Source organism: Stegostoma tigrinum, chromosome 5 (genome assembly GCF_030684315.1).
Source record: "Stegostoma tigrinum isolate sSteTig4 chromosome 5, sSteTig4.hap1, whole genome shotgun sequence".
NCBI lineage: Eukaryota > Metazoa > Chordata > Chondrichthyes > Orectolobiformes > Stegostomatidae > Stegostoma > Stegostoma tigrinum.
Genome location: NC_081358.1, coordinates 114,117,031 through 114,144,646, shown reverse-complemented (window position 1 = coordinate 114,144,646; position 27,616 = coordinate 114,117,031). Strand labels below are relative to the sequence as shown.

General features: G+C 45.9%; 1 protein-coding gene across 6 annotated transcripts in view; it reads right to left on the bottom strand.

Moving 5' to 3' along the window:
- The window catches only part of LOC125451557 (microtubule cross-linking factor 1), a 196,565-nt gene that overhangs the window by 23,677 nt on the left and 145,272 nt on the right, over positions 1-27,616 (bottom strand). For all 6 annotated transcript variants that reach the window (XR_009445791.1, XM_048528771.2, XM_048528772.2 and 3 more), the window contains 4 exons: positions 21,605-21,772; positions 17,614-17,865; positions 6,394-6,470; positions 1,701-3,240 (listed from right to left, as the gene is read on the bottom strand). Coding sequence is in view for 5 of the 6 variants with exons in the window: in XM_048528771.2 (XP_048384728.2) it covers positions 1,701-3,240; positions 6,394-6,470; positions 17,614-17,865; positions 21,605-21,772 (2,037 nt within the window). In the remaining variant the exon portion in view is untranslated. The remainder of the gene's footprint in view (positions 1-1,700; positions 3,241-6,393; positions 6,471-17,613; positions 17,866-21,604; positions 21,773-27,616) is intronic.

The following is a 27,616-nucleotide window of genomic DNA, read 5'->3' as shown; positions in this document are numbered from 1 at the left end:
CAGTTAATGTGGATTTCTGTCTATAAATGCCAGATTTTCTACCTTGTTCCTTCATGCTTGCAGCCAATTCCTGTGCTTATTTGCTCCAACTGCCACCACTTCCCAAGAAATTTGAGACTAAAATTGCTGTTTGGCAGCACAGAATCTGAGTATCTCTGAAAAAGGCATGTTTCATTGAAGCTTTTCATTTTGCAATCATTGGGACATTCACAAGAAACACCGCTGTAAAGGGAAACTTTTAATACAAAGTGAGAAAAACAGCGTTGATTGGTTGGCAGGTGGACACTGATTGGTACAGTCATTACAATGGAGATTGTACCAGTTGGTGATTGCTGGCAGTTAACTGCCAAGCTGTGTTTAAAATTAAACAAGGCAGGTTGAAACAGATTTGTCAAGGCATTGTCCTGAGGAATGAGCTATTGATTGTCACCGAATTTGTTGAGTTGAAACAAGTGCAGTGCATGTACATGAAAGCAAGGTACCGCGGATACTAACACAGAAAATGCTGAGGTAACTCAGCAGGTGTGCGGAGACAGAAATACAAATAACGGTTTGCGTTTGGTATTCCTCTTCTTCAGGACTATGTTCTCTGTGTTTGTTTCAGTGCGTGTACATGTTCTTTCTGTCTGCAATGAACGGGACCCTGTAGCTTCCAGTACACGCAAGGACAATTCTAAATTGATTCTAATGTGTACAGCCAGCCATATACATTAATAGACCGGCTCTATTCTGTGCATTCTCCAATGGCATTGCCTACTTGCCAACCAATGAGCACTTTTTTCTCAGGCATATAAAATGTTATTTCCCTTTACTTTGGTATTACTGTGAGTGTTCTGGTGACTGCAAGTCAAAAGGCGTTACAAAATTATATAACGAAAATAGAGTTAACATTTGTTTTCAGAGGCTCTCTGATAGCTCAGAGCTGTCTGGCATAATGTGCTGAACCCCGTGGATTGGGAATCTTGTGTCCAATTATTGATCTGTGTAGAGGGCAAATGATTTCAGTCGAGACAGTGCTACATTGAGGGTGAGTGTCTCTTAGGTCACGGAAAGGAAATCATTGAAGTCCTGATCACTATCCAGTCAGCTTTGTTGGGTGTTCCCATTCTCATGCTCCTCACTGTTATTATATGGTATTATTATATATTTACCATTAACCTGTGACCACGTAACAAAGCACACAATGTTCCAGACTTGTCCCAGAGTCGTCAAATCCACTGAAATGGTGACCAGAAAGGATTCAGTTTGTTTTCACTCTGTTAATGCAACAGTTTGGCTCGAACAAAGACTTGCAGAAGGACATAAAGTGTTAAAACAACTTACCTTATTTGGCATTTGACAATTTTTTTAAGCCCCATGTCAAATCCAAACCATAGTTAAACTCAGGTCAGGATTGGAATGTTTGTTCCCCATCACCAAGCAAAAATGGGCTTGCTAAGTAGCTAGTGTAAGATCCATTTCACCTCACCACCTTAGTGTACAACTCAGTAAACCAGACACCTATCTCTAACAGTGTCAAGATCTAATCAACCGTAAAGGACTAAAATACAAAATTCTTGGCACAAACTTGACCTGTTATCCCTTTGACTGCAACTGCTTCGTGAATTCAGCCGTAGAAATTTTGTAGAGTGCACAGAGATATTTTTGGTATTATTAAAATTCTCTGTAAGAGCTCAGACAAAGTAAGGAAACAGTATTACCTCAAGGGAACCAGGGGACGCTCCATCTGCGTCATCTGCCTTTGTATCATCATTGGCAGGTTTCTGATTGTTCTTAGCTTGATTTTGTTCTTCATTAAGAGCCTGCTCAACGAGTTGTTTGTTTAAGATCCTGGCAGGGCTTTCAGCAAGTGTACATCCTGGAGAAAGGGGTACTCCCTGCTTACCAATGAGATCCTCACCATCTCCTTCCACCTCTGATTCTATGGCCACACAGACAGGGCTTGGTGATCTGCCACTGACACTCTTCAAAAACTCCTGAACCAGGACATAATTTGACCTGGGCTCTGCAGCCTTAGGCCTGTTGACGGACCTGGACAATCTCTGTGACGTATCACAAACTATAGGTGTGTGATCTATAATATTGAACAAACTTGAAAGGCCATCATTGATGGTAGTGTGGACTGGACTGTCTCGGGTTGTAGTTGACCTTGCCCACGCTGATTCATTAAATCCCTTCTGCGGGTTGTTGGGTAAAATCCGATCTTTTGGCTGATCGGATTTTGTTGAAATCTTCCTTTGCAGCTTTGGTGAGCCATATTTTGGAGAGCAGCATGTGCGTTCAAATTTTGCCTGCATTTTCTCAACTCCAGGAGCCACTTGTTTGCTTCGCAAACTCCGCGAGGGCGATGACACTGGAGTTGAGCCTCCCTTTGGTGTCAGACACTTGTGTGGGCTGCTGCTGATGCCCCTTAGACAGTCCGTCTGCAGGCCTACACTGATGGTGCGAGTGGTCTGTGTTCCTGTACTTGTTTCCCCGTTAGTCTGACACGCAATGTCTTTGAACTGGGGCTCAATTGAGTTAGAACGTATTCGGCTGATGACCGAATGAGCAACTTCCTTCATGTCATCACTCATGTTGCCGGATATTTTCAGGTCATGCAGTGACGAAGCGAAGCCAACAGTGCTACAGATTGGGTGTTCCATCGGATGGAGCCCACCCTCTAGCAGGTCTTTGTGGTGCTTGCCAATGTCACACGGCCATCTTCCAAATATATCCGGAGGTCCCGCTTTTGGCTCAATGACATTTCCATTCGCCTTGATCTTAGCAAATGCATAATCTGAGTCAACTACTTTCGTCCCATCCTTATTAGGGTGTGCTGACCCATCAAACCTACGGATCAGAGGGGGGCTGTGATAAAGTCTTATTCCTAATTTATCCGGGTTCATGCTACTCCGTTGAAGCTGCTTTTGAGTGTAATCTTGGCTGCTTGTGGTGTTTGTTGTCATTGTGGCACTCGTTGTGAGGTACCATGAGGCGGTTTGGAAAGGCTCCGAGGGTAAGCTGCTACCCATTTTGTCACTTTCAGTCTTTTCTATCCAGGCTTCTGTTGGCTTATCCCTGTTGGTGTATTCCCAGTTTTTTCTGTGGAACTCTTCAATGTACTTCAGGTCATCTGGAGACAGCGGTGGGGTGGTCTCGTCCTTAGCGAGGCCTATCTGTACCTGAGGACCACCAGGGAGGAAAGGGGAGCTGTCCATCAGACGCTGGAACTCTGACATGGAGGAAACTGACTTTGCCCTTTGAATAAAACAGGAAGAGTTTTAATTTTTGCCTCAAGAATGAAAAGAATGAAACTGCATGATCAAACAATAACTTATTCAGTGCTAGTGCCGCTTCACGCAATTTCATTGTGATGCATTTCTTGGGGCATTGTTACTGTTCCTATGTGTATACCATCAGCTACGCTTCTGAATAAGCAGCAATCACAAGCAACAGTGAGAAGAAACAATTATTAATCCCTATCATTTTGCTGGCACTGGATGAAATGGGAATATTGTGACATGACCTTTACTGTCCACCTGAGACAATGGAGAAAGATAGTCAGAATCTCATTTTAGAGTCTCAACCAAAGGATGATAGTGTAGGGGGAGGGGCTGAGATTAGTTCACAGGTTGGCGCAACATCGAGGGCCGAAGGGCCTGTTCTGCACTGTGTTGTTCTATGTTCTATGTTCTATGACACTTCTACCACTGCAGGATTGCTGCACCAGTGCATTAGACTTGACAATGTGCTCAAGAGGGAGGCCTGGCTTGGTAGTAACATCATTGGACCAGTAGTCTAGAAACCTAGACTGATATTCAAGGCCCAGAGATGAAATCCCACCATTGCAGATGGTGAAATTTGAATTCAATACAAATCTTGAATTAAAATGCTATGACAGTTGTTAAAAACTAATCTGGTTCAGTAAGATCCTTTAGGGAAGCAAATCCCCCATTGTTACCTGGACTGGCCTCAATGTGGCTCCAGGCCCACAGCCAAATGCAATAAGGGACATCCATTAATGATCGAAAAAGTAATTCCTGGTGTGGCTCACAAATCCAGAAAATGCATCGAGGGGAGTGATTCCAACTGACCTGATATGGTTTGAGAATCTGTACTCTAACTGTGTACTGATTCATGTTGGATCACTGGCCTGTGGCTGCTGCTATCCCTTCAGAACTACACAAACCTCAGCCTTTATGTACGACCCTTTTATGGTGACTGTTACACAGAGGTACTTGGAATGAATGGCACAGAAACTAGCAAGTTGGCTCCAATGTTCATCCTCTCCTCACCTTTCTTCTTCAAATCTTATTGCTATATCCTTCTATTTTGCATGTTTTTATCACCACGTGAGTCCTGAATTCTCAATCTGATTTACTGATAACCAAGGGTCTTACTGTCGACTCTACAAGTTGAAGCATTTTCTCTCCAACTACTCTTGTGAGCCATTTCATAACCTTAACGTCTCCATCACATTATCCTTAATTCTTCTCTTCTCCAGAGAACACCACCATCAGTCATGTTCTGATCTGACATCCTCGTACATTTTTACTGGAATCAGCGCAAATGGATGGTTAACTGTTTTTTTTTAAAAGTGATTCTAATTTAAACTCAGACTCCAGCATCTCTGGAGCTAGGCCACTGACTAAGTCACAATGTTTTAGTAATCAACCCTGGGTCTATATTGGGCTAAACATTTACCAATTGAATTGAATTGGGCGAGTTAGGCAATTTAGTTGTCATTGAAAACAATTTTATGCAGATTTGAATAATCCCAAAAAAGCAACTTTTTGTTTTCTGATTTGCCCTAAAATGAATGCATTTAATTTAACAATGAGTGAAGTGATTTGGTAGCTGCATTTTTACTTGCAATTCATCTTTTAGGATTCAAATCAGAAATATATTCAGCATGTAAATCTATTTTCAATTTTAAATACTGTCAAATCAATGTAATCACAATGACAGATGACAGGAACCCACACCTCCACACCATGAGATGAAAGAGTCATCTACTGTCCTAGCTGCTGTCAAAGTAGTGAGACAAAATCAAAAATACACTCAACGTGTTAAATTTATTTTCCCTGACAACCATTCAATATTGGTGGGCAGGAAAGTACCAATTAGTCTGTCAAGTCTTTTTCCTTTTACTCTAAACATTTCCCCCGTCTTCAGGAAGGAACTGATTCATGACAACCTACCAGAGTGTCTCCATGTAACTGTTACTCATAACTGAGTCGAAAAGCCGTACTGCCTCTCTGAAAAATGCTAGCCATTGTTTTCAGGCTTCACACAAATGGAATTTCCAGTGCTACTGCCCAGCTTGCTGATCAGAGAATCCCTATATTGTGGCCATTTGGCCCATCAAGTCCACATCAACCCTCCAAACAGCACTTCCCCCAAACTTATCACTGTAACACTGCATTTCCCATGACTAACCCAATTAACCTACACAGGCCTGGACACTACGAGCAATTACATGCACATGTTTGGACTGTGGGAGAAAACCTGTGCAGACACGGGGAGAATGTGCAAACTCCACACAGACAGTTGCCTGAGGCTGGAATTGAACCCAGATCCCTGGGGTGCTGTGAGGCACAGTGCTAACCATTGAGCCACCATGGTGTCCAATGGGATGGGAGGGGACTGCAAGTTGAACAAATGTTCAGCAGCACAGTGATGGCCATTTCAGTGTAAAGTAGAGGGTCAGGAGATTATGCACAGGGGGATATATGATTCATTGGGATCTAAAGTACCAAGTGGGAAGATTTTTGAGGAGTCAGGAAGTACATTTATGCTTCTTGCAAGTTTTAATAAAATCCATAGAACAGTTTGGGAACAGACTTCAGTCATCCTCTCAAGTCGCGCTGATTAGATTGTTGTGTATAGAGTTCTAATGGGCATTAGGTTGCTCAGTCACTGACTGGAGTCTCAAAGTGCAACACATCTTACACTGCAACAGTTGCTACATTTCATTGAATTATTGGCTGTATCGCACTTTGGAACATCCTCTGGTCAGGAAAAGCACTACCCAAGTTTTGTTCTGCCTTGCTACTCACAGTGGCTGAACATCAAAATGGAAATGGGACAGATGTCAATGGCATGTGCCATTATTATTATCACTCATTATTTTACTGCTCTGAATCATGATATTGTCCGATTTGATAGAATGGTAGACAAATAATACTGGCCCCAGTTAAGTGCTGTGTTTTATTTATCAAACGGAGTATAACAGCTACTTTCACTGGATGCCCATGCATATATATTTTCCTGTGGGTCTCAGTGTGAGTGTATTTTCCAGCCATAGTCCAGAGGCACTAAGATGAGCTGTGCACACAGTAAAGGTTAAACATTGTTCGGAGAGCCTGTAAGCACTAACCAATCATTACTCAACAGAATCCAGTCTCGTACCTCTGAAGATTCGCTTTCCGAGTTTCTTTCTCTTGGAATTCTGCTGTCTCTTTGTTCTCACAAATTTCACTCAGAGCCTGAGAAAGAAGAACATTGCATATAACTGAGTGACAGCATGTTGACATTTGCACTAGAACACCCTATTGTTACACGAGCTGCATTCCAGAGAAGTTGCAGCCCACCACAATAGTAACGTGTCAAAGGGTATAAGCAAGTGGTGATGACTTTCTAAATGTTCTTCTGCTTATGAAACAGCTCAGCGGGTTCCTTTGTACAGCTCATCGTTCAAGCTCATTGAAAAACAAAGGAACGCAGCATCATCATGCATATCTTTAACTCCAATATTATCAACTACTCAATCACGTTATTAAACACTATAATCAGATTGGCTGAAAAGTATCTTTAATTTATTATTGGGAACAATTCAACTTAATACTGATTACTTTGATGATATAATTAGTGCTAAGGAAAACAGTTTGAAACTGTATTGCTTGCTTCGCAAGTGGTACCATAAACAAATGTCATGAAATAACCTGGATGATCGAAATGAGCCAAGTTGGATGTCGGAACTAAAAAGGATAAAGTGGGTGAAAGGCATATGACCTAAATCTCAGTCAACAAGATAAGGGACCATTTTCCGTTTTTAAAAGTTAAAACACTGTCATGGAGACAGGATTTAAAGGGAACATTTGGCTTATTCTTAGTTTGTTCTTGCTGGCTGGACCATCATTAATTACCCTGGAGAAGGTGGTCGTGAACTGCCTACTTGAGATGCTGAAGTCCCTGGGTGTGTAGAGGCACTAACACAGTGCTTTTAGGAAGGATTCCCTAGGACTCTGATCCAGAGACCCTGAAGGAACCATGAGACAGTTCCAAGTGAGGATAGTGTGGCTTGGAGGGGATCCCTCAGCGTTGCTCCCATGTACCTGTCGCACTTGCCCTTCCAGACTACAACAGCTCGCAGGTTTCAATGGTCTTACCCAAGAAGCCTTGGTGAGTGTATCTCAGTGTTGGTGCACACTGCTGCCATCTGTCTGTCAGGGGCAGTGAATTTTAAAAGGTGGGGGATGAGGGGCTAGTCGAACAGGCTGCTTTGCCCTGGATAATGTTAGGTTTCTTGAACGTTGTTGGAGCTACACTCATCCAGGCAGACAATTCCAACACATTCCCGACTTGTACCTTGGATATGGTAGACAAGACTTTGGGGAAATCAGGAGGTGAGCTATTTGCCACAGAATTCCTATCTGCCGATCTGCTCTTGAAGTACGGTATTTACACAGTTGGACTAGTTCAGCTTCCAGTTAATGGTACTCCCCAGGACGTTGGTAGTGGATGATTCAGCCATGTTAATGCCTTTCGATGTCAAGGGACAGTAGTTATGTTCTCTCTTGTTGCAGATGACTATTGCCTGACTCTTATGTGGCACCAATGTGCCTTACCACTCCAGCCCAAACTGTCTAAACTCTCATCCTCAGAGTGACAAATTTACTGAAAACCTGGTTCCAAACCTTGGCATTGACAAAGTGCAAAGATTTGGACTGAGGAAAAAGAACAATATCCTTGCTACTCTGCATGGGTGTATGGATCGAACAAGACAAACTGCACCTGATATGAAGGCACAAGAACATGTCTGAAATGGAAATAAATCTTGATACTGCGAGCTAAAATGGAAGCAAAGTGTTGAAAGTTGAGCTAAATAACAATAACGTCCTCGGGAAGGAGAATCCATTTATCTCCTCCTTAAGTGGCAGGGCAGCTGAGACTGAGGTACCACATCTCAGTGCAGTAAACACTCACAGACTGCACAATAACAGATTCTGGTTGAGACCCTGATTAAAATGCAGCTCCACATCTCAGTTCATTGCTACTTCAGCTCAAGGAAAACTCAGTTTCTTTTGTCTGAAAGCGACACACATTTCTAAAGGGTTTTACTATTCTGTGCCTAGACTACACCGATGACAGCTTGCAGCAGCAAAGTACTTCATCTTACCGTTTCCCCTCTGTCATTAGTTAATGCAACAATAGCCAGTTGTTGTGAATTTACAAGGAGGCCTAGATAGATTTTTGTAGGGTTTGGAGTAAATATTCTTGAGAAAATAGCAGTTAAAATGGCAAAAGTATCAGAATACAATGACAACTAACTACAGAAATCAGACAAACTGTTTCTGAACAGAACTACAAGAATCTCTGGGAAATCAGTGCCTGAATGGAAGGCCCAAGGCTCGATCTTGTGAAACTGTGCCTCTCAATTGCTTGCTATCTTTGTGGACATAACGAGCTTAGAGACTGGGATGGATGCTAGGCCAATCTGAGAAGGCGAGGGGTGGCAGATGGTAGTGTGTGAATGCTGCTCACTGTCACACTGCAGTATAGCCAGGTAGAGCAGGAATGCACCAGGCTGAATTCAATGAGAAAAGGAGAGTCTTCAACTTTACCAGTTGCCTCCAATGTCTATTAGAGGACACTGGCTTGGCCGCTGAGGTAAACTCAGGGAGGTATGCGGAGTTTTTTTCTAGTCAGATTGAGGGCCAAGGTCCTGAAGCTGCCATTTGGCCCCTGACGAATACATTTAAGGGGCTGAATGTCTGGGGCACCTTGAGCGTTCAGGCTGTCATGTCATGGGATCAGGCAATTCTAGGTGATAAATAGGTCACACTCAGAAAGTTGTGTCTTCATTTTGTGCCCTATAAACCTTCCTGATGTAAACAAATTTGTCTTCCAGAAGTTTTATGAAAATGGGGTCCCATTTTACCCTCCTCACAGTGAGGCACCATTATTCTGATTAGTTGTTCTCTTCTGCAGAACCCCTGCTTCACATTATTAATGTGATTTACTTCAGCCCATTAGAATTGAGGAGTGGGTGCTGCAAGGAAAAATAGCCTTGTGTGGTCCAGTGTATATAAAGTTCTCATTTCCTCCTTTGGGTAAAAAATAATTCATATTCTTTTGAAGCAAAAAATTGCAACTTTTTCCTCAAAACAGAAACAAGACGCTGGATAAGAAGCCTACTGTTCCCAGGCAGGTGTCTCATCTGACAGTAGTCTTATCATTTAGCACTGTGCTCTGGTAATGGGGATCTCTCCGCCTCTCTCTCTCTCTTTGAACACTTAAAAGATACAAACAAAGCTTTGTTCACTGCTGCCTGAATGCTGGAGACATTTCACATAAAAGCAGAGTGCATTATTCTGATGACTCACTATCAACACAAAAACTGCTTTACAATTATTAAAAAGTCAGTTTTGCATTGGCCATTTTGAATTGACGCAACATAATGGGTGGACTGCGATCCATAAAAAATGGGTTGATCTCTTTGATCTACCTAGTGCACACAGTGAAACTTCTTTGAAGTTGTAAGGAAAACAATTAGAAAGCACGGTCATACTTTGCAGAATTTGTGGGATGCTCAGTTCATGTGGTCAGGAAGGAGCGGGCACTTACAGAAGTCAGATGCAGCCGACAAATCAATAATACATCATTTAACCAATAGACCACTGAACAGCTCAAATTAGAATGGTATTGAATAAATTTTACTAGGCGGTGCCTGTAAATGATACAAAATCCCTGTGAAAGAAATGATGCCTCACTTAGTATAGCCACATGCAGATATATTTCTGTTGTGTTGACAGCAGATTCTTACTGGTTGATATCATAGTTTGCTCTAAGGCAGATTGCAAATGTTTTCTTCTTGTTTTCCAAGCTGCAAGGCTGAGGGACCTCGGCATCACTTAATGAATCAAGAGACGAGGTATCAGGAACGAAGATGGAGGAGCGTGCAAGTTGTTACCTTCCTTCAGAGCAAAGGATGCAGCATGTTCTTTACATTGCAATTTCTCTGATGCCAAGAAAGGCCTGTGGCCTAGTGAGTGACAACTCTGAATGCTCTCTGTCAAGCTGGACATAGTCCGAAGGACTCCAGCACTGGCTCATGTTAGTCAGTACAGCGGCCTTGCACTTTCCACGGTTTGGTCTGAAGCTGCATTAGGAACACGAGAAAACTGGTTTCTAAAAGGCTTTAAGAGCGGAAAATAAAATCGAAGTAGCTGTTGAGAGCTGTGGAATTATGTTGTAATGGTCCACATATAAATCACAGCATCACCTTTGCCCCAGCAGCACAGTGGTTAAGATGATCATGAGCTTGCTATCCAAGCACTGGCCTCTGGTATCTGGTTGCTCTGTTCCAGGGCAACAGCATTGGAGCAGATGCACAAACATAATTCACTGAAGCCCAGCACACAGAGGCTGGAAAACTGTTAGAGTGCTCGCTACCTCACTGCTTGGTGAAGATTCTTTGCAGCAAAAGCTCAATATAGGATTGCCAAGCTCTGCCAAAAGCAGATGAGGGTCAGAGGAAGATGTGCAATCATGAGGCAGGGCCCCCGCCCCCGCCACAACCGCCCCAAGAGGATCCCCCTCGTTCTCACACACCACCCTACCAACCTCCGGAACCCGCCCCCGCCACAACCGCCCCAAGAGGATCCCCCTCGTTCTCACACACCACCCTACCAACCTCCGGATACAACGCATTATCCTCCGACACTTCCGCCATTTACAATCCGACCCCACCACCCAAGACATTTTTCCATCCCCTCCCCTGTCTGCTTTCCGGAGAGACCACTCTCTCCGTGACTCCCTTGTTCGCTCCACACTGCCCTCCAACCCCACCACACCCGGCACCTTCCCCTGCAACCGCAGGAAATGCTACACTTGTCCCTACACCTCCTCCCTCACCCCCATCCCAGGCCCCAAGATGACATTCCACATCAAGCAGAGGTTCACCTGCACATCTGCCAATGTGGTATACTGCATCCACTGTACCCGGTGCGGCTTCCTCTACATTGGGGAAACCAAGCGGAGGCTTGGAGACCGCTTTGCAGAACACCTCCGCTCAGTTCGCAACAAACAACTGCACCTCCCAGTCGCAAACCATTTCCACTCCCCCTCCCATTCTCTTGATGACATGTCCATCATGGGCCTCCTGCACTGCCACAATGATGCCACCCGAAGGTTGCAGGAACAGCAACTCATATTCCGCCTGGGAACCCTGCAGCCATATGGTATCAATGTGGACTTCACCAGTTTCAAAATCTCCCCTTCCCCTACTGCATCCCTAAACCAGCCCAGTTCATCCCCTCCCCCCAGTGCACCACACAACCAGCCCAGCTCTTCCCCCCCACCCACTGCATCCCAAAACCAGTCCAACCTGTCTCTGCCTCCCTAACTGGTTCTTCCTCTCACCCATCCCTTCCTCCCACCCCAAGCCGCACCCCCAGCTACCCACTAACCTCATCCCACCTCCTTGACCTGTCCGTCTTCCCTGGACTGACCTATCCCCTCCCTACCTCCCCACCTACACTCTCTCCACCTATCTTCTTTACTCTCCATCTTCGGTCCGCCTCCCCCTCTCTCCCTATTTATTCCAGTTCCCTCCCCCCATCCCCCTCTCTGATGAAGGGTCTAGGCCCGAAACGTCAGCTTTTGTGCTCCTGAGATGCTGCTTGGCCTGCTGTGTTCATCCAGCCTCACATTTTATTATCTTGGAATCTCCAGCATCTGCAGTTCCCATTATCTCGGACATTGGCAGGAGTTTGCTGTGTGCAAACTGGCCATTGCACTTCCTACATTTCAACAGTGACAATATTTCAAAGAGTACTTCAATGGTCGTAAAACGCATGACAGATCTGGTGGTCACAACTGGTGCTACATCAATGCAAGTCTTCCTTTTTTGAAGCCAAGCAGCATTTAGCTTCTCCTTCTCACACGCTTCACTCAGGCACAGTTGTGAATAGTAAAACTCCTGGCAATTTTACTTCCAGTGTTGGAAATGTGGTAAATTCTGGAAATGATGACAGAGTTCTTTATACATTCGGGTTGCATTACTCTAGAATGTGTAATCATTCTTTAAGTTTTAGACTGGCAAAAGGAAACGACCAAGTGAGATGTGGAAATAATAAAAGGTTGAAATAAATCTGCTTATATTATATTAATATTTTCTTTCCCATACAACAACTTCAGATCATCATTACTACTGTCCTCTCCAACCTGAAAATCTAACTAAGGCAGCGCATGTCTCAGTCACTGTGAGACTGTGAGGGAGACAGGGCGGTGAGGTGAATTCCTTTACAGAGATCAGCACAACGATGTGTTTACCACTCTCCTTTTTGCTCCGAGGAAGCCACATGCTTCTTTGTGTTTCTGAATCAATGTCTCTTCCTTGACGGATCAAGAAACAAGAGCGGACAGTCGTGAAAAATGGACGATTCAATCTGTTTGTGGAACTGCTATTGAAAACTTTGCAATGCTGCATTAGACACACAGCACAATGTGGTGACAATACTGTGCAAAACACAGAGATCACTACAACCAGTGTGCTAATGATATAATCGATCACAATAGCATTTGTTCCATATGCAGCAATGGGCCGGTGGGAAAATTTTAAGCAGCATTTGTAAAGTATGAGAGTGCCCAGCTCCTGTCGATGTTTTGAGACATTGACTAAAGCATGCTGCCTTCACAGAAAACCGACAGCCTTTAAAATCTCCAAAACCTTGAATACCCCAGACAGTGGCACCATTATGTTGCTCTGAACGGCTTCCAGCTGCTAAGAACACGCTTCATGACACAGGATTCACAGTTAAACACAGAAGGCCCTATTCAGTGGCCAATCCTATTCACTTCCGGCAATGTTACTCACTGTGCCAAACTGCTATGCTATGACACAGTTGCTGACTGAGGTGTTCAGAGTTTAAGGAGCTTCATAAATTGTCAGTTTTTCCATGGAGGAAGCTCCCTTTAGTCCTTACCCTACAATTGTGGTTTTGTTATTCTCAAAACAATCGCTTGCCTCCCCCGTTGTCAAAATATAATCCCTGCAATTAAACATAATTGGCTTTCTCCAAACACAAATCTCCCAGCTGTCAGTGGTTCTGCACAATAAACAAGGAGGTCATGGTCAGAAAATTTTTAAAAATTTTATTATCAAACAGGGACAGGCACCGTACGTATCCCAGTCAAACATTCTTTAAACCTTAAATCTAACTGCACAGGAAGCTGTTTGTACATGATTACACCATGGTCCCTTTCTATACATTATAAGCTCAGGTAACAGACACCAAAATATTGGCTATTGTATTACTTATGCATCAAAACATCTCATTTAAATTCGATTTCTAACTGCAGGATCTTGTGCTCCTAGACGTTTCCATCTAATACCTCATTAAATGAGGAAGAAATCTCGGACTGGTAGTTCCAATCAGATTTGAGTGCAAGTCTGAGCTTCTGAGGAGTGCCATCTCTCCCCTTCCTAAGTATCTAACAGACTGAACATGCCCCTGTATCAGCACTCTCCCACTCTGAGCCATTAGCCACCAGTCACTAGATTGAAAGCTGAATCAAATGTCAATTGCAAATTAAAAATGTGGATGCAGAAAATCTGTAAAGGTCCAACATATTAGCAGTCAGCTTCTGAAAGAGAGAATAAAGCTAGGAAGTGTAAAATGTTGGAAGTCTGAAACACTCAGAAACAGAAATTGCTGGAGAAACTCAGCAGGTTCTGGTAGCATCTGCAGAGAGTGAAACAGAGTCAACGTTTTGAGTCCAAATACCCTTCTTTAGAACTGAATAACCTACCAAGTTTCTTCAGTATCTCTCTGTTTCTGAAACAGAGGAGTTAAGTTAACATTTCAATGAGTGGCATGGTGGCTCAGTGATTAGCACTGCTACTTCACACCACCATGGAGCTGGGTTTGATTCCACCTTGGGCACTGAGTTTTCATGTTCCCCTCGTCGTGTCTGTATGGATTTTTTCCCACAGTCCAATGCTGTAAAGGCTAGGTGGATGAGCCATGGGGAATACAGGGTCACAGGGATAAGGTAGAGTGTGGGTCTGGGTGAGATGCTCTTTGGAGGGTTGATGTGGACTCAATGAGCCAAATGGCCTGCTTCCACACTGGAGGAATTCTATGACTCAATGACTTTCATCAACTGCGCAGTTTGAGCATTCTCTATTTCGGAGAGGAATCAGCCATTTCACATTCTACATGTTGCAAATTGAGCCAACGTGTTCGTCATTAATCAGGGATCAAAGGCACAAGATCATCGGGTTAGATTAAAGCTGTGCCATTCTGTATGTTTTATCAGTCTGCTTTTGTTTAAATCTTGATGAAGATGTTCATGTTTTTATCATTTAAATTGATGAGGCATGCAATTCCAAGGTGCCTGAACATTGATATTTCAGTGGATGGTTGCTCTGAATATCCTCTAAGCTGCTTGTGATGGATCTGTATTTCCAAATGAAAGCAGGTGTGAGAGCACTGTCAGACTGCCTGTATTCCATCAGCAAACGGCTCAGCAAACCATCTGCTTTCCTGGTAGCTTTTATCTCATGTTTGGCTCTGCTATCACCTTCCATCTGTTGTTCCTGTCTCTGTCTCCAGGCCACTCCCAACTCTGCTGCCTCAGGACTAATGTTCAGTTACAGTTCTTGACTGCATGAAGAATTGTCGGGTCCAGGTTCTGCATTCTCTCTTTGTTCCAGAATTAAACCAAGGTGGAGAGGAACTCAGCACATGGCAGTGGAACGGTTTTAACTGCTTTGCAAACAGAGCAGGGAGTCAAATAAGAAAGATAGCAAGGACTGCCAATGCTGGAGTCAGAGACAACTCAGAGTGGAGCTGGAGGAACACAGCAGGCCAGGCAGCATCGGAGGAGCAGAAAAGCTGATGTTTTGGGTTGGGACCCTTCCTTTGTTTCTGAAGAAGGGTCCCAACCCAAAACATGAACTTTCCTACTCCTCTGATACTGCCTGCTGATCCTACAGCTCACCACTGTGTTGTCTAGTTAGTTAAATAATATTGATTGGGCTGCTGAGACTCTGCTTCCTGTTGTCTTCAGTTTAACTAGGTTCACCTCATCAAATTGCAAAGGCCATCAATGCTGTTTTAAATAGTTAGATGATCTGGCCTGCCATTGGTTCCCAATTTATTGGTTACTTAAGGTCATTTTGCTGCTCATCTCAAGCTGTCCTTGAGAAGGTTGTGATGACATCTACCTATCACTGTTCCAAAGTGGAGTCATATCGGACTCAGTTCCTCTTCTCACAGATGCCAATGGACCCATTCTGTTTCTCCACCATTCTCGGTCTATATTTCAGATTTCCAGCATCCACAGGATTTTGTTTTTAATCTGTCTGTCACTTGCTGGTTATGCAAGTTTGGAGACAAGTCATCCAGTTTGGGGGCTTCACCAGGTTGGCACCTCATTTTTAGTATGCTTGGTGCTGCTCCTGGCGTGCCCTCCTGCATTCTCCACTGAACAAGGGCTGATGCTAATGGTCGACTGGGGGATATGCCATGCGGTTGCAGATTATGCTAGAGTACAGTTCCACTGCAGTTGATGGTCCACAGCATCTCATAGATGTCAGTTTTGAGTTGCTAGGTCTGTTCAAAGTCTGTTGCATCTAACAAGGTGAGAATGCTACACAATATGATGTAAAATATTCTCAATATGATGATGGGATATGACCTTCATAAGGACGGCGCAGTGGTCACTCTAACTGATACTGTCGAAAAGCAGTTTCAATGGGCAGATTTGTGAGGATGAAGTCAAGTAGCATTTTCCCTCACCACCTGCTGCAGACCCAGTCTAACAGCTATGTCCTTTAGGGCCCGACCAGCTTGATCAGTAGTACTGTTGCCGAGCCACTTCTGATGGTGGAAATTGAAATCCCTCACCCAGAGTATATCTTGCGCCCCTGCCATCCTCAGTGCTTCCTCCAAGTATTGTTCAACATTGAGGAGTACCAATTCATCAGCTGAGGGAGGATGGTATGTGGTAATCAGCACGAGGTTTCCTTGTCCATGTTTAACCTGAAGCCATGATACGTCATGAGGTCCGGCATCAATGTTGAGTGCTCTCAGGGCAACACCCTCCCGACTGTATACCACTGCTGGGTAGCCAGCTCTGCTGGGTTTGTCCTGCCAGTGGGACTGGAGATATCCAGGAATGGTGATGGTGGTGTCTGAGACGTTGCCTATCAGATATGATTGTGTGAGTGTGACTATGTCAGGCTGTTGTTTGACTAGTGTGTGAGACAGCTCTCCCAATTTTGGTACGAGTCCCCAGATGTTAGTAAAGAGGACTTTGCAGTGTTGACGTTTCTGCGCTCCTTGTTTCCGGTGCCTAGTGCAATGCCAGGTGATCCATCCAGTTTAATTCCTTCGAACCTTTTTTAAAGAGGTCTGATAAAACTGAGTGGCTTGCTGATCTATTTCAGAGTGTTGTTGACAGTTAAACACCTTACTGTGTGGCTAGAGTCACATGTAGGCCAGACCAGGTGTCATTAGCCATCGCTCTGGATTATTGGTCCAGTGAAAATCCCACAATGCCATGGCATCCTGGTGTCAGGTACCTGAGGTACGGGGTTTGGATGGAAAGTTGGCCAGCTGCCAGGCAGGAAGGGAGAGGCCAGTGGCTGCATTTGTTGGAGACAGGGATGTAGCAAATGGGTTTTCGGGCAATTCGGCTCAGGTGTTTGTAGGGGGGATGTCAGTGTTAGTGGTTGTGGGGTGATTGGTGTGAATGTGAGGGGTCAGTTTCATTGTTGACCAGGATTTAGAGCAGGTTTATGCTCCTCTAATATTTGCTGCCGAACCTGACTATTATGGTAAGTGAATCCGGACCCTCCAAAGTCTCTAACTCTAACTGAGTGGTTGAAGTGTTTGTAGTGCTAGGTGATAGTCCGTTGAAAGTTTAAATGTCACAGACAATTACTGTATGGTCAGTGCGGTGGGTGTTCCTAGAGGTACCTTAGCGTATGGACCAGGTTACAGCCAGTCTCTGCCTTTCCGCAGGGTGATAGATCTGGACCATTGTTTTAAGAAAACATGCATTGCAAGTTACACCTGTTGGGCTACATGTCCACTCTGCACAAACGTGGAGTATTCCGCTGTGGGTAGCAATGAGATTTGGACGGGTACATGAATAACAAGGTTTAGAGGGATATGGGCCAACCGCAGGCAAATGGGACTAGTTTAGTTTGGGAAACTTGGTCAGCGTGGATGAGTTGGACCACAGGATCTGCTTCTGTGATGTATGACTCTATAAAGCGAACATTCAGCAGTTGGCAGGTTTTCATTGTACCCATCAGGAAACAATGAGCTGCAACTATCGACGTTATGATACAATGCGATCCCCTTTTCCCTGAGAGACTTTCTATTTGCCCACCTGCTCCAGTTTGCTCTGCAACTCCTTCATCTGCCATTCCCACTCTCGTCGCTCCTGGTCAAACCTGTCCAGCAGCTCCACCTTCTCGAGCTTCCAGTTCTTCTCCGAGTTTTGGAGTTGCCAGTGGAGATCCATCAGCTGACTGTGACTATCGGCCAATAGTTTCCGGTGCTCATCCCTCTCCTGCTTGAACACTTCTTTGGGATCGATGGAACCCTTGCTGGTGGACTGCTTCCCGACTCTCTCTTCAAACTGCCAAAAAATGAAACTTTCAGATATTGAAACCTGATCAATGTAAATACCGAATCATTTGCTCAATTTTAATGTCAAGAGTTCAGAGCCGGAGAACAGTTACAGTGCAGAAGATGTGGATGGACAGCAACGGTGCTGAAGGCAGCTACACTCTTCCGTCCAGTCACATGTGACACTATCACCCACGGAAACATTTTAACTCTTGACTGGGAATGGGCCGAGTGGACGGGCAACCCACCAGGACGCCTCTGTGGGAACAGTATTGAACCCTCTGGGACTGATATCACCCCGTCTCGGAGCAATACCAGCCTCTCCGGGGGCAGTATGATACCTCTGGAGCTGGTATTAGCCCTTGTCAGGGCAACAGCTCCTCTAGGAGCAGTTTCAGTCTCTCTGGGAGTGGTGTTAGCCGCTCCGGAGGCAGTTCTAACACCTTCTGCTCAGCCATCAAGCCTTCTGGTACGAGCATCAGCTCCCTCCGGGAATGGTATCGGCTCCCTCTGGCAATGGTATCGGTTCCCTCTGGGTATGCTATCAGCTCCCTCCGGGAATGGTATCGGCTCCCTCTGGCAATGGTATCGGCTCCCTCTGGGAGTGCTATCAGCTCCCTCCGGGAATGGTATCGGCTTCCTCCACAAATGGTATCAGCTCTCTCTGGCAATGGTATCGGCTCCCTCTGGGAATGCTATCAGCTTCCTCTGGCAATGGTATCAGCTCACTCCGGGAATGGTATCGGCTCCCTCTGGGAATGGTATTGGTCCCGTTTGGGAATGGTATCAGCTCCCTCTGGGAATGGTATTGGTCCCCTCTCGGAATGCTATTAGCTCCCTCCAGGAACGGTATCTGCTCCCTCTGGGATTGGTATCAGCTCCCTCTGGGAATGGTATCGGCTCCCTCTGGGAATGCTATCAGCTCCCTCTGGCAATGGTATCAGCTCACTCCGGGAATGGTATCGGCTCCCTCTGGGAATGGTATCAGCTCCCTCTGGGAATGGTATCAGATCTCTCTGGGAATGGTATCGGCTCCCTCTGGGAATGCTATCCACTCCCTCTAGGAATGGTATCAGCTCCCTCCAGGAATGGTATCGGCTCCCTCTGGGAATGCTATCAGCTCCCTCTGGGAATGGTACTGGGTCCCTCTCAAAATGGTATCAGCTCCCTCTGGGATTGGTATTGGTCCCCTTTGGGAATGGTATCAGCTCCCTCTGGGAATGGTACCAGCACCTTCCGGGGATGGTATCAGCTCCCTCTGAGATTGGTATTGACTCCCTCTGAGAATGGTACTGGCTCCCTCTGGGAATGCAATCAGCTCCCTCTGGGACTGTGTTAGCTCCCTCTGGGACCGGTGTTGGTTCCCTCTGGGACCTGTGTTGGCTCCCTCTGGGACCGGTGTTGGCTCCCTCTGGGACTGGTGTTGGCTCCCTCTGGGACTGTGTTGGCTCCCTCTGGGACCGGTGTTGGCTCCCTCTGGGACCTGTGTTGGCTCCCTCTGGGACTGGTGTTGGCTCCCTCTGGGACCGGCGTTGGCTCCCTCTGGGACCAGTGTTGGCTCCCTCTGGGACCTGTGTTGGCTCCTTCTGGGACCTGTGTTGGCTCCCTCTGGGACTGATATTGGCTCCCTCTGGGACTGGCGTTGGCTCCTTCTGGGACCTGTGTTGGCTCCCTCAGGGACCGGCGTTGGCTCCCTCTGGGACCAGTGTTGGCTCCCTCTGGGACCGGCGTTGTCTCCCTCTGGGACTGGTGTTGGCTCCATCTGGGACCGGTGTTGGCTCCCTCTGGGACCGGTGTTGGGTCCCTCTGGGACCGGTGTTGACTCCATCTGGGACCGGTGTTGGCTCCCTCCGGGACCGGTGTTGGCTCCCTCTGGGACCGGCATTGTCTCCCTCTGGGACCGGTGTTGGCTCCCTCTGGGACTGGTGTTGGCTTGGTTCTACTAGCATATCAATCACCATTGTCCTGACTGACACACTCAGGGGATGGGGTCACAAACCAAAGACAAGGAAGGCCTGGGGTGCTCTTGTGGGACCCAGAGGAGTAATCCTCCTCCTCTCAGCTCACATCAAATCTTCGAATACGTTTCCGAACCTTCTCTTTGCTGGCGATTTCTAACCCTGCTCCTGACTACCATCAGTGGGTGGAGAAAATCCCCAGCTCAGCCCTCCAATAAAATTGACAGCTGGACTTTGGTGACCATCTACTGGATGCCTTCTAACTGCAGTCTGGCATCTGGGTGGGCGGTGCTGGCTCACACTGAGTTCCCTACAAGCTGCTCAACACAGTTTGGCCTGTCTTTCCCTGCCTCAGTCTGATTTCCACCCAGTGATACTTCTCTCTCATTGCCCATGATCACTCACAACAGATAGCAATGATCCTGAGAGCTGCTGGCACTCAGCCAAGCAGAGTTTCCACAGTGCAGGGCAGAAAGGAAGTGAATGAAGAACGAGCATATGTATCCTCAACATAAGGCCATTATCACACTCAGAATCACAGGTTTGTCAACGTGCAGAATGAGGCCATTCAGTCTCTCATTTCTATGATTGCTCTCTAAATGAGCAGTGTAACTAAGTGTCATTCTCAAGCCTTCCCCTGTAACCCTGTGCATTATTTCCATTCCCTCTTGAATGCTTCAATTGAACCTGCCTCCACCACATTTCCAGGCAGTGTGTTCCATACTGTAACTGCATCCTATTTGCTCCTACTGCAAATTATTTTAAATCTGTGGTCCCCCATTCTCAATTTTTTTTTATAAATAGTATCTTCCTATCTACCTGCATTATTTTGAAAACTTTTCAAACCTCCTGTTAGCTCTCTCTTTTTCAGGGAACATAGTGCCAACTTCTCTGAGCTGAAGAAATTTCTCATCCCCGGAACCAGTCTTCTAAATCCCGTCTGCACTCACTCTGATACACTCATATCCTTCCTGACATGTGCTGCTCAGAACTCAACACAATAAGTCAGACCAGACTCTTGTACCAGCTCAGTTTAACCCCTTTGCTCTTGTACCTAATGGCCATATTAATAAGGTATGGTCTGCTTTATTAACTGCTCTGTCCACTTCTGACAACGAATGCATATTTACCCCAAGGGCCCTCTGTTGCTTTACTGTAGTTTCTATATGGTCTCTCCAAGACTTTTATCCAAAACAATTCACCTCACAATTCTCCACAATGAACTTAATCTGTCATCGATCTGCCCACTGTAGTGAGGGTAACAAGGTCAGCCAGATGGACCTCATAGAATATAGGTTTCCTGATTGGGGGATGATAATCTGGCCCAATCAGGGAGCCCTGGCTGAGAGATATAAACAGGACTGTCAGGGGTTCTGTTTACTCTGAGAGCTGGCTTTGAGGGAGCCGGATCAGTGTCAAGGACTCTCTACATATCACTGAAGGGAGACTTGGTGATGGGGTACCGGCCTGTGTGATGTTATTTCACACAATCTACCAACTTGTCAATGACCTTCTGAACTTATTTCCTGTTCCCCTTCATGGTTTACAGTGCTTCTGTACTGCAATAATATTACTTACTCCAGAGAAACTTCATGCTATACTCAGAAATGGTTTATAGTGACTCTTTTAAAGCTATGGCTGATGAACAGTATTCTGTTGTATGTTATTTCTCCAGGGAAGATAGCGAGTGGTTGAAGCTAAATTGAGGAATGAGAGCTGTGTACTTGAACCTTTATCTTAATCCAATTCTGGAATTTGTCAATACAAACAAGGTAAAATGTTGCTGGTTACCTGGGCAAGTTGACACTTCTGCTCAGCGTATTCCATTTCCCAAGCAGCTTTCTCATTAGCATACTGCTGCTGTAGCTGATTGCGATGTTTCTCCTCATCACCAAGCTCAGCACCAAACTCCTCCAAAACAGACTTCAGGGCTATCAGAATCCTTCGGTTTTCTCTGGCCTGTAAAATACAAGAAATCACATTGAATCTGCTGTGTGGAGATAGGTCATATAGCCCAATTAGTTTACACTGGTGCCTCAACACATTTAAGCCTCTTCTCAGCCTTGCTGAGACCTACCAGCATTTTCTGCTGTTCCTTTGCTAAGCTCCTCCTTAAATGTGACTACTTTTACAAGTAGTTAGCTACTTGTAAGGTGAGTCACAGATTTTTATGTCCCCATTTTCTCAGCTTTCAGTGCTCTCAATTTTGCATCATTTTTCTTGTGAAGGTGTTGTTTTTTGCTGGGCCTCCATTCTGTGGATAATTTAAAGCTCCAGATGACCCTTTTGTAAGGGACGAAGGCTTTTTAATCAGAGATTATTGCATTCAAGCTCTGACCCCATCCCAACGCTAACACCTTTCCAGCAGAATCACTACAACTGGGAGTAGGATAATGAGGACATGTTCTGCTCTCTAACACAGATGTACAAATGCTTCACTACTGTAACTATGGAGCTGTTACAACATGAAAACCTACAGTAATCCTGGGTTTTGCAAAGTACGTGATTTCCCCTATCTTTAAGTGTTATTCTTTTGTCTCAAAAATCCAATCCAAAAGCCTAAATCAACTAAAGGCATTTCATTGTCGTTTAATGCAATGCTACACTGACTGTAAATCAGTCCATTCTGTGTAGCCTTGGTAACAGTTGCAAGAAGGTTTGGAGCTTTGTTGAAGATACAGTTCAAGGTCAGATTTAGCCGTGGTCATTTAAATAGTAAGACTCAACCAAACCTATCCACCCTCTGAACTGCAAATAGCAACTCGGGGCAAGGAATAGAGGGTTGCGCACCTTCATAACATATAGCTCACAATGAGTTAGCGGAAAATTAATAAAAGAACCTTAAAGGCACAGAGCAAAACTGTGGGGGTGAGCGGAGGAGTAAAGCTCTTACACTGGAATTTATGGAAGCTTGCATTTATGAATTATATCGCTAAGTACAAGGAAGACAATGACGTAGTGGTACTGCCACTCGACTAATAATCTAGACCACGTGTTCGGGGGCACGTGTTCGAATCTCACCATGGCAGCTAGTGGAATTTAAACTTAGATAAATAAATTCTGGGACTGAAAGCTAGTCTAAGGAATAGTGCCAAAGGAAACTATCATCATTGTCGTAAAACCCATTGGGTCACTAATGTTTCATTAATGGGAAAGAAGGAAATCTGCAATGATTATTGGTTGGCATGGCTGATCCAGCAGGCAACTCCTGACCAACAGAAACGCAATCGTTTCTCTACTGCTCTGTGAAATGGCTCTCGTCTAGCAAGTCACTTAGTTCAAGAGGCAACCCGAACTGTGAAAGGCTAAAGAAAAGAAATGAATAACTTTTGTACAATAACAATATCACAAGCATTTTGCAAATATTAGAATTCCACTTTTCTAAATTCATGATGTGGAGGTGCTGGTGTTGGACTGGGATGGAGAAGGCCAGAAGTCACATGACACTATGTGATAGTTCAACAGGTTTATTTAAAATCACAAGCTAACAAAGCGCTGCCCCTTTGCCTGATGAAGGAGCCGTGCTCTGAAAGCCTCTGATTTCCAACAATCCTGTTGGACTATAACCTGGTGTCGTGTGACTCCTGACCTTTTCTAAATTCATTCATTGGGTGTTAGCATTGCTGCCAAGGGCTGCATTTCTTGCACATCCTATTACTCTTGATGAGGTGCTGATGAGTTACCTACAAGCAAATGTCTTGCTCAACCATTTTAGAGGGCAGTTAAGAGTTAACCACATTGGTGTTGGTTTGGAGTCACATGAGGGCCAGACTAAGTGTGAACAACAGATTTTCTTCTGTAAAGGACATTGTGAGCAAAATGGGTTTTTACAACATTCCAAATAATTTTGTGATTGTTATTACTAACAATTTTATTTCAGAGTTTATTATTGAATTAAATTAGCAATTTATAGCTGGTGGTGTGGATTGGAATCCATGTCAGTGAAGCATTAGTCCTGGCTTCTGGAATTCGAGCCGAATGATATTCCGGTGTCTTCAGTACCAGTGCTATCATTATAGAATTATTACTGCTTGATGTTTTCCATAGCCTATCACTATCACAGAGTGAACGGTGGGGCTGTGGATGTAGGTTCACAGTTTGATTCAGTTTCACAATTCCAAGAGATTGTGAAAGGAGTAATTGACTTTGAAGTGATTGACTTTGAAGTGGGACTATAAATAGAATTATTTATTTTCTCCGGGATTAAGTACTTACACATTATTAAATGTATTGAGAAGGTTTTCATGAATGACTTTTCAAACATAGTGAACAGAGAAGCTTATTTTATTTTATCTCAGCATAGTTTCAGAGGTCCATCCATGGTGAATATGCGTGAATTGGCTGAGAAAGTGTGGTGGATTGGCATGAGTTGGCATTTAGTTCCATTGAAGCTACAAAAGGACATACGGATGAATGGGAGGGGAGGCATAGGTTTACATATGCAGATATAAGAATAATTAGGGAGGTGTAGAGGGGGTTTGAGTGGAAAGCATGGGTTGCTTTGAGGGGAGATAGGGTCTGGGTAAATTGGAGGAATGAGGGCTACTGGGCAATGGTTAAGGGATACACATTGGTAGGGGCTCATATGAATGGCAGACAGAGCACGGTGAGTTGGGGGGAGTGAGTGATTGGTAAAGCCAAGAGGGACTAATTAGATTAGATTCCCTACAGTGTGGAAACAGGCCCTTCGGCCCAACAAGTCCACACCGCCACTTGAAGCATTCCACCCAGACCCATCCCCCTATAACCCACACACACCCCTGAACACTACGGGCAATTTAACATGGCCGATCCACCTAGCCTGCACATCTTTGGACTGTGGAAGGAAACCAGAGCACCCGGAGGAAACCCATGCAGACACGGGGAGAATGTGCAAACTCCACACAGACAGTCGCCCGAGGCTGGAATCGAACCCGGGTCCCTGGCGCTGTGAGGCTGCAGTGCTAACCACTGAGCCACCGTGCCACCCTAATATTTGGCAACACAATGAGAATGAAGTTCCAGATAACTGAGGGTGCCCTTTTAACTGACTAACCTTGGCACTTGGCAGTCCCATGTACTATGGGTAGTAAATATGGCACAATAGGTATAAGATAGAGTTGAGCCAGCCATGTTTGATTTGTGCCCGAGGGACAGCTGGCTCAACTCTATCTTAGATAATGGGAACTGCAGATGCTGGAGAATTCCAAGATAATAAAATGTGAGGCTGGATGAACACAGCAGGCCAAGCAGCATCTCAGGAGCACAAAAGCTGACGTTTCGGGCCTAGACCCTTCATCAGAGAGGGGGATGGGGAGAGGGAACTGGAATAAATAGGGAGAGAGGGGGAGGCGGACCGAAGATGGAGAGAAAAGAAGATAGGTGGAGAGAGTATAGGTGGGGAGGTAGGGAGGGGATAGGCCAGTCCAGGGAAGACGGACAGGTCAAGGAGGTGGGATGAGGTTAGTAGGTAGATGGGGGTGCGGCTTGGGGTGGGAGAAAGGGATGGGTGAGAGGAAGAACCGGTTAGGGAGGCAGAGACAGGTTGGACTGGCTTTGGGATGCAGTGGGTGGGGGGGAAGAGCTGGGCTGGTTGTGTGGTGCAGTGGGGGGAGGGGACGAACTGGGCTGGTTTAGGGATGCAGTAGGGGAAGGGGAGATTTTGAAACTGGTGAAGTCCACATTGATACCATATGGCTGCAGGGTTCCCAGGCGGAATATGAGTTGCTGTTCCTGCAACCTTCGGGTGGCATCATTGTGGCACTGCAGGAGGCCCATGATGGACATGTCATCTAGAGAATGGGAGGGGGAGTGGAAATGGTTTGCGACTGGGAGGTGCAGTTGTTTGTTGCGAACTGAGCGGAGGTGTTCTGCAAAGCGGTCTCCAAGCCTCCGCTTGGTTTCCCCAATGTAGAGGAAGCCACACCGGGTACAGTGGATGCAGTATACCACATTGGCAGATGTGCAGGTGAACCTCTGCTTAATGTGGAATGTCATCTTGGGGCCTGGGATAGGGGTGAGGGAGGAGGTGTGGGGGCAAGTGTAGCATTTCCTGCGGTTGCAGGGGAAGGTGCCGGGTGTGGTGGGGTTGGAGGGCAGTGTGGAGTGAACAAGGGAGTCACGGAGTGAGTGGTCTCTCCGGAAAGCAGACAGGGGTGGGGATGGAAAAATGTCTTGGGTGGTGGGGTCGGATTGTAAATGGCGGAAGTGTCGGAGGATGATGCGTTGTATCCGGAGGTTGGTGGGGTGGTGTGTGAGAACGAGGGGGATCCTCTTTGGGCGGTTGTGGCGGGGGCGGGGTGTGAGGGATGTGTTGTGGGAAATACGGGAGACGCGGTCAAGGGCGTTTTCGATCACTGTGGGGGAAAGTTGCGGTTCTTGAAGAACTTGGACATCTGGGATGTGCGGGAGTGGAATGTCTTATCTTGGGAGCAGATGCGGCAGAGGCGGAGGAATTGGGAATAGGGAATGGAATTTTTGCAGGAGGGTGGGTGGGAGGAGGTGTATTCTAGGTAGCTGTGGGAGTCGGTGGGCTTGAAATGGACATCAGTTACAAGCTGGTTGCCTGAGATGGAGACTGAGAGGTCCAGGAAGGTGAGGGATGTGCTGGAGATGGCCCAGGTGAACTGAAGGTTGGGGTGGAAGGTGTTGGTGAAGTGGATGAACTGTTCGAGCTCCTCTGGGGAGCAAGAGGCGGCGCCGATACAGTCATCAATGTACCGGAGGAAGAGCTATGCCTGCCTCTTTGTAGGTTACGTGGAACAGTCCCTCTTCCGCACCTACACAGGCCCCAAACCCCACCTCTTCCTTTATCATCTCAACTCTATCTTACACCTTTTGTGTCATATTTACTACTCAGTAGATGGGGATGTTTGGGTTTGTCAGGCTGGACAAGTTCTGGGCTCCTGGTCTTTAAGAAAATACAGCCATGTCTTGGGTAACATTTGAATCCACAATTTACCAACTCAGAAATGCACAAAGAAATTGAGTTTGTTGGCAGGGGAGATTCTCGCTTTGGCTGAATGAACCATTAAAATCACTGATGTGTTCTCAGGGACTCCTGAGTTAACTATTAAAAGAAAACCATCTCCTCAACAGAGTAAAAAACATTGTCATTGTTGTGGAAATGTTTCTCCTTGCCCCGTAAAACGATGTGTCAAATTAATGGAGCAGACAAACCTTCCCATTCTGAAGGGTATCTTGCTTACTTGCTGAAAAGGTGGCGAGGAGCTTCAGCTGGCTCTTCAGGGGCAGGCCCATTGCATCTTCACATACTCCAGACGGCAGTGCAGAGGGCCCAGACCACAGGGCCGTGCAGAGGGCACAGACCAGAGGGCAGTGAAGACGGTCCAGACTAGAGGGCAGTGCAGAGGGCACAGACCAGAGGGTAGTGCAGAGAGCATAGACCAGAGGGCAGTGCAGAGAGCCCTGTCCAGAAGGCAGTACAGAGGGTAACAGCAAGTCCTTCCCCAAAATCAAGTCCCTGAGGGGTGAGGGGTGGAAGTCCACTCCTGCTCAGCCAGCACCATCATCTGATCTGAGGTTTGCAGTTCTGGCACTTGGCAGTGCCACTGAGAAGGCTTCAGCTGCTGCGGCAGGAGAACCGAAGTCACGAGCACCAAGGTGTCAAGAAGGGGGAGGGGAATTTTGGGGGGTTCCGAGTCACTGGCCAGGGTGTGTGGGTGTGGTTAGAACCAAGCACAAGGGGTGGCTCTCTGGCGGCCACCTCCCTTCCCTATTTACTGGGTAGGGCACCCTACCAACAACTGACGCCCTTTCCACATTGGTTCACCCATTGGGTTGGCAGACTTTCTCATCCCAACT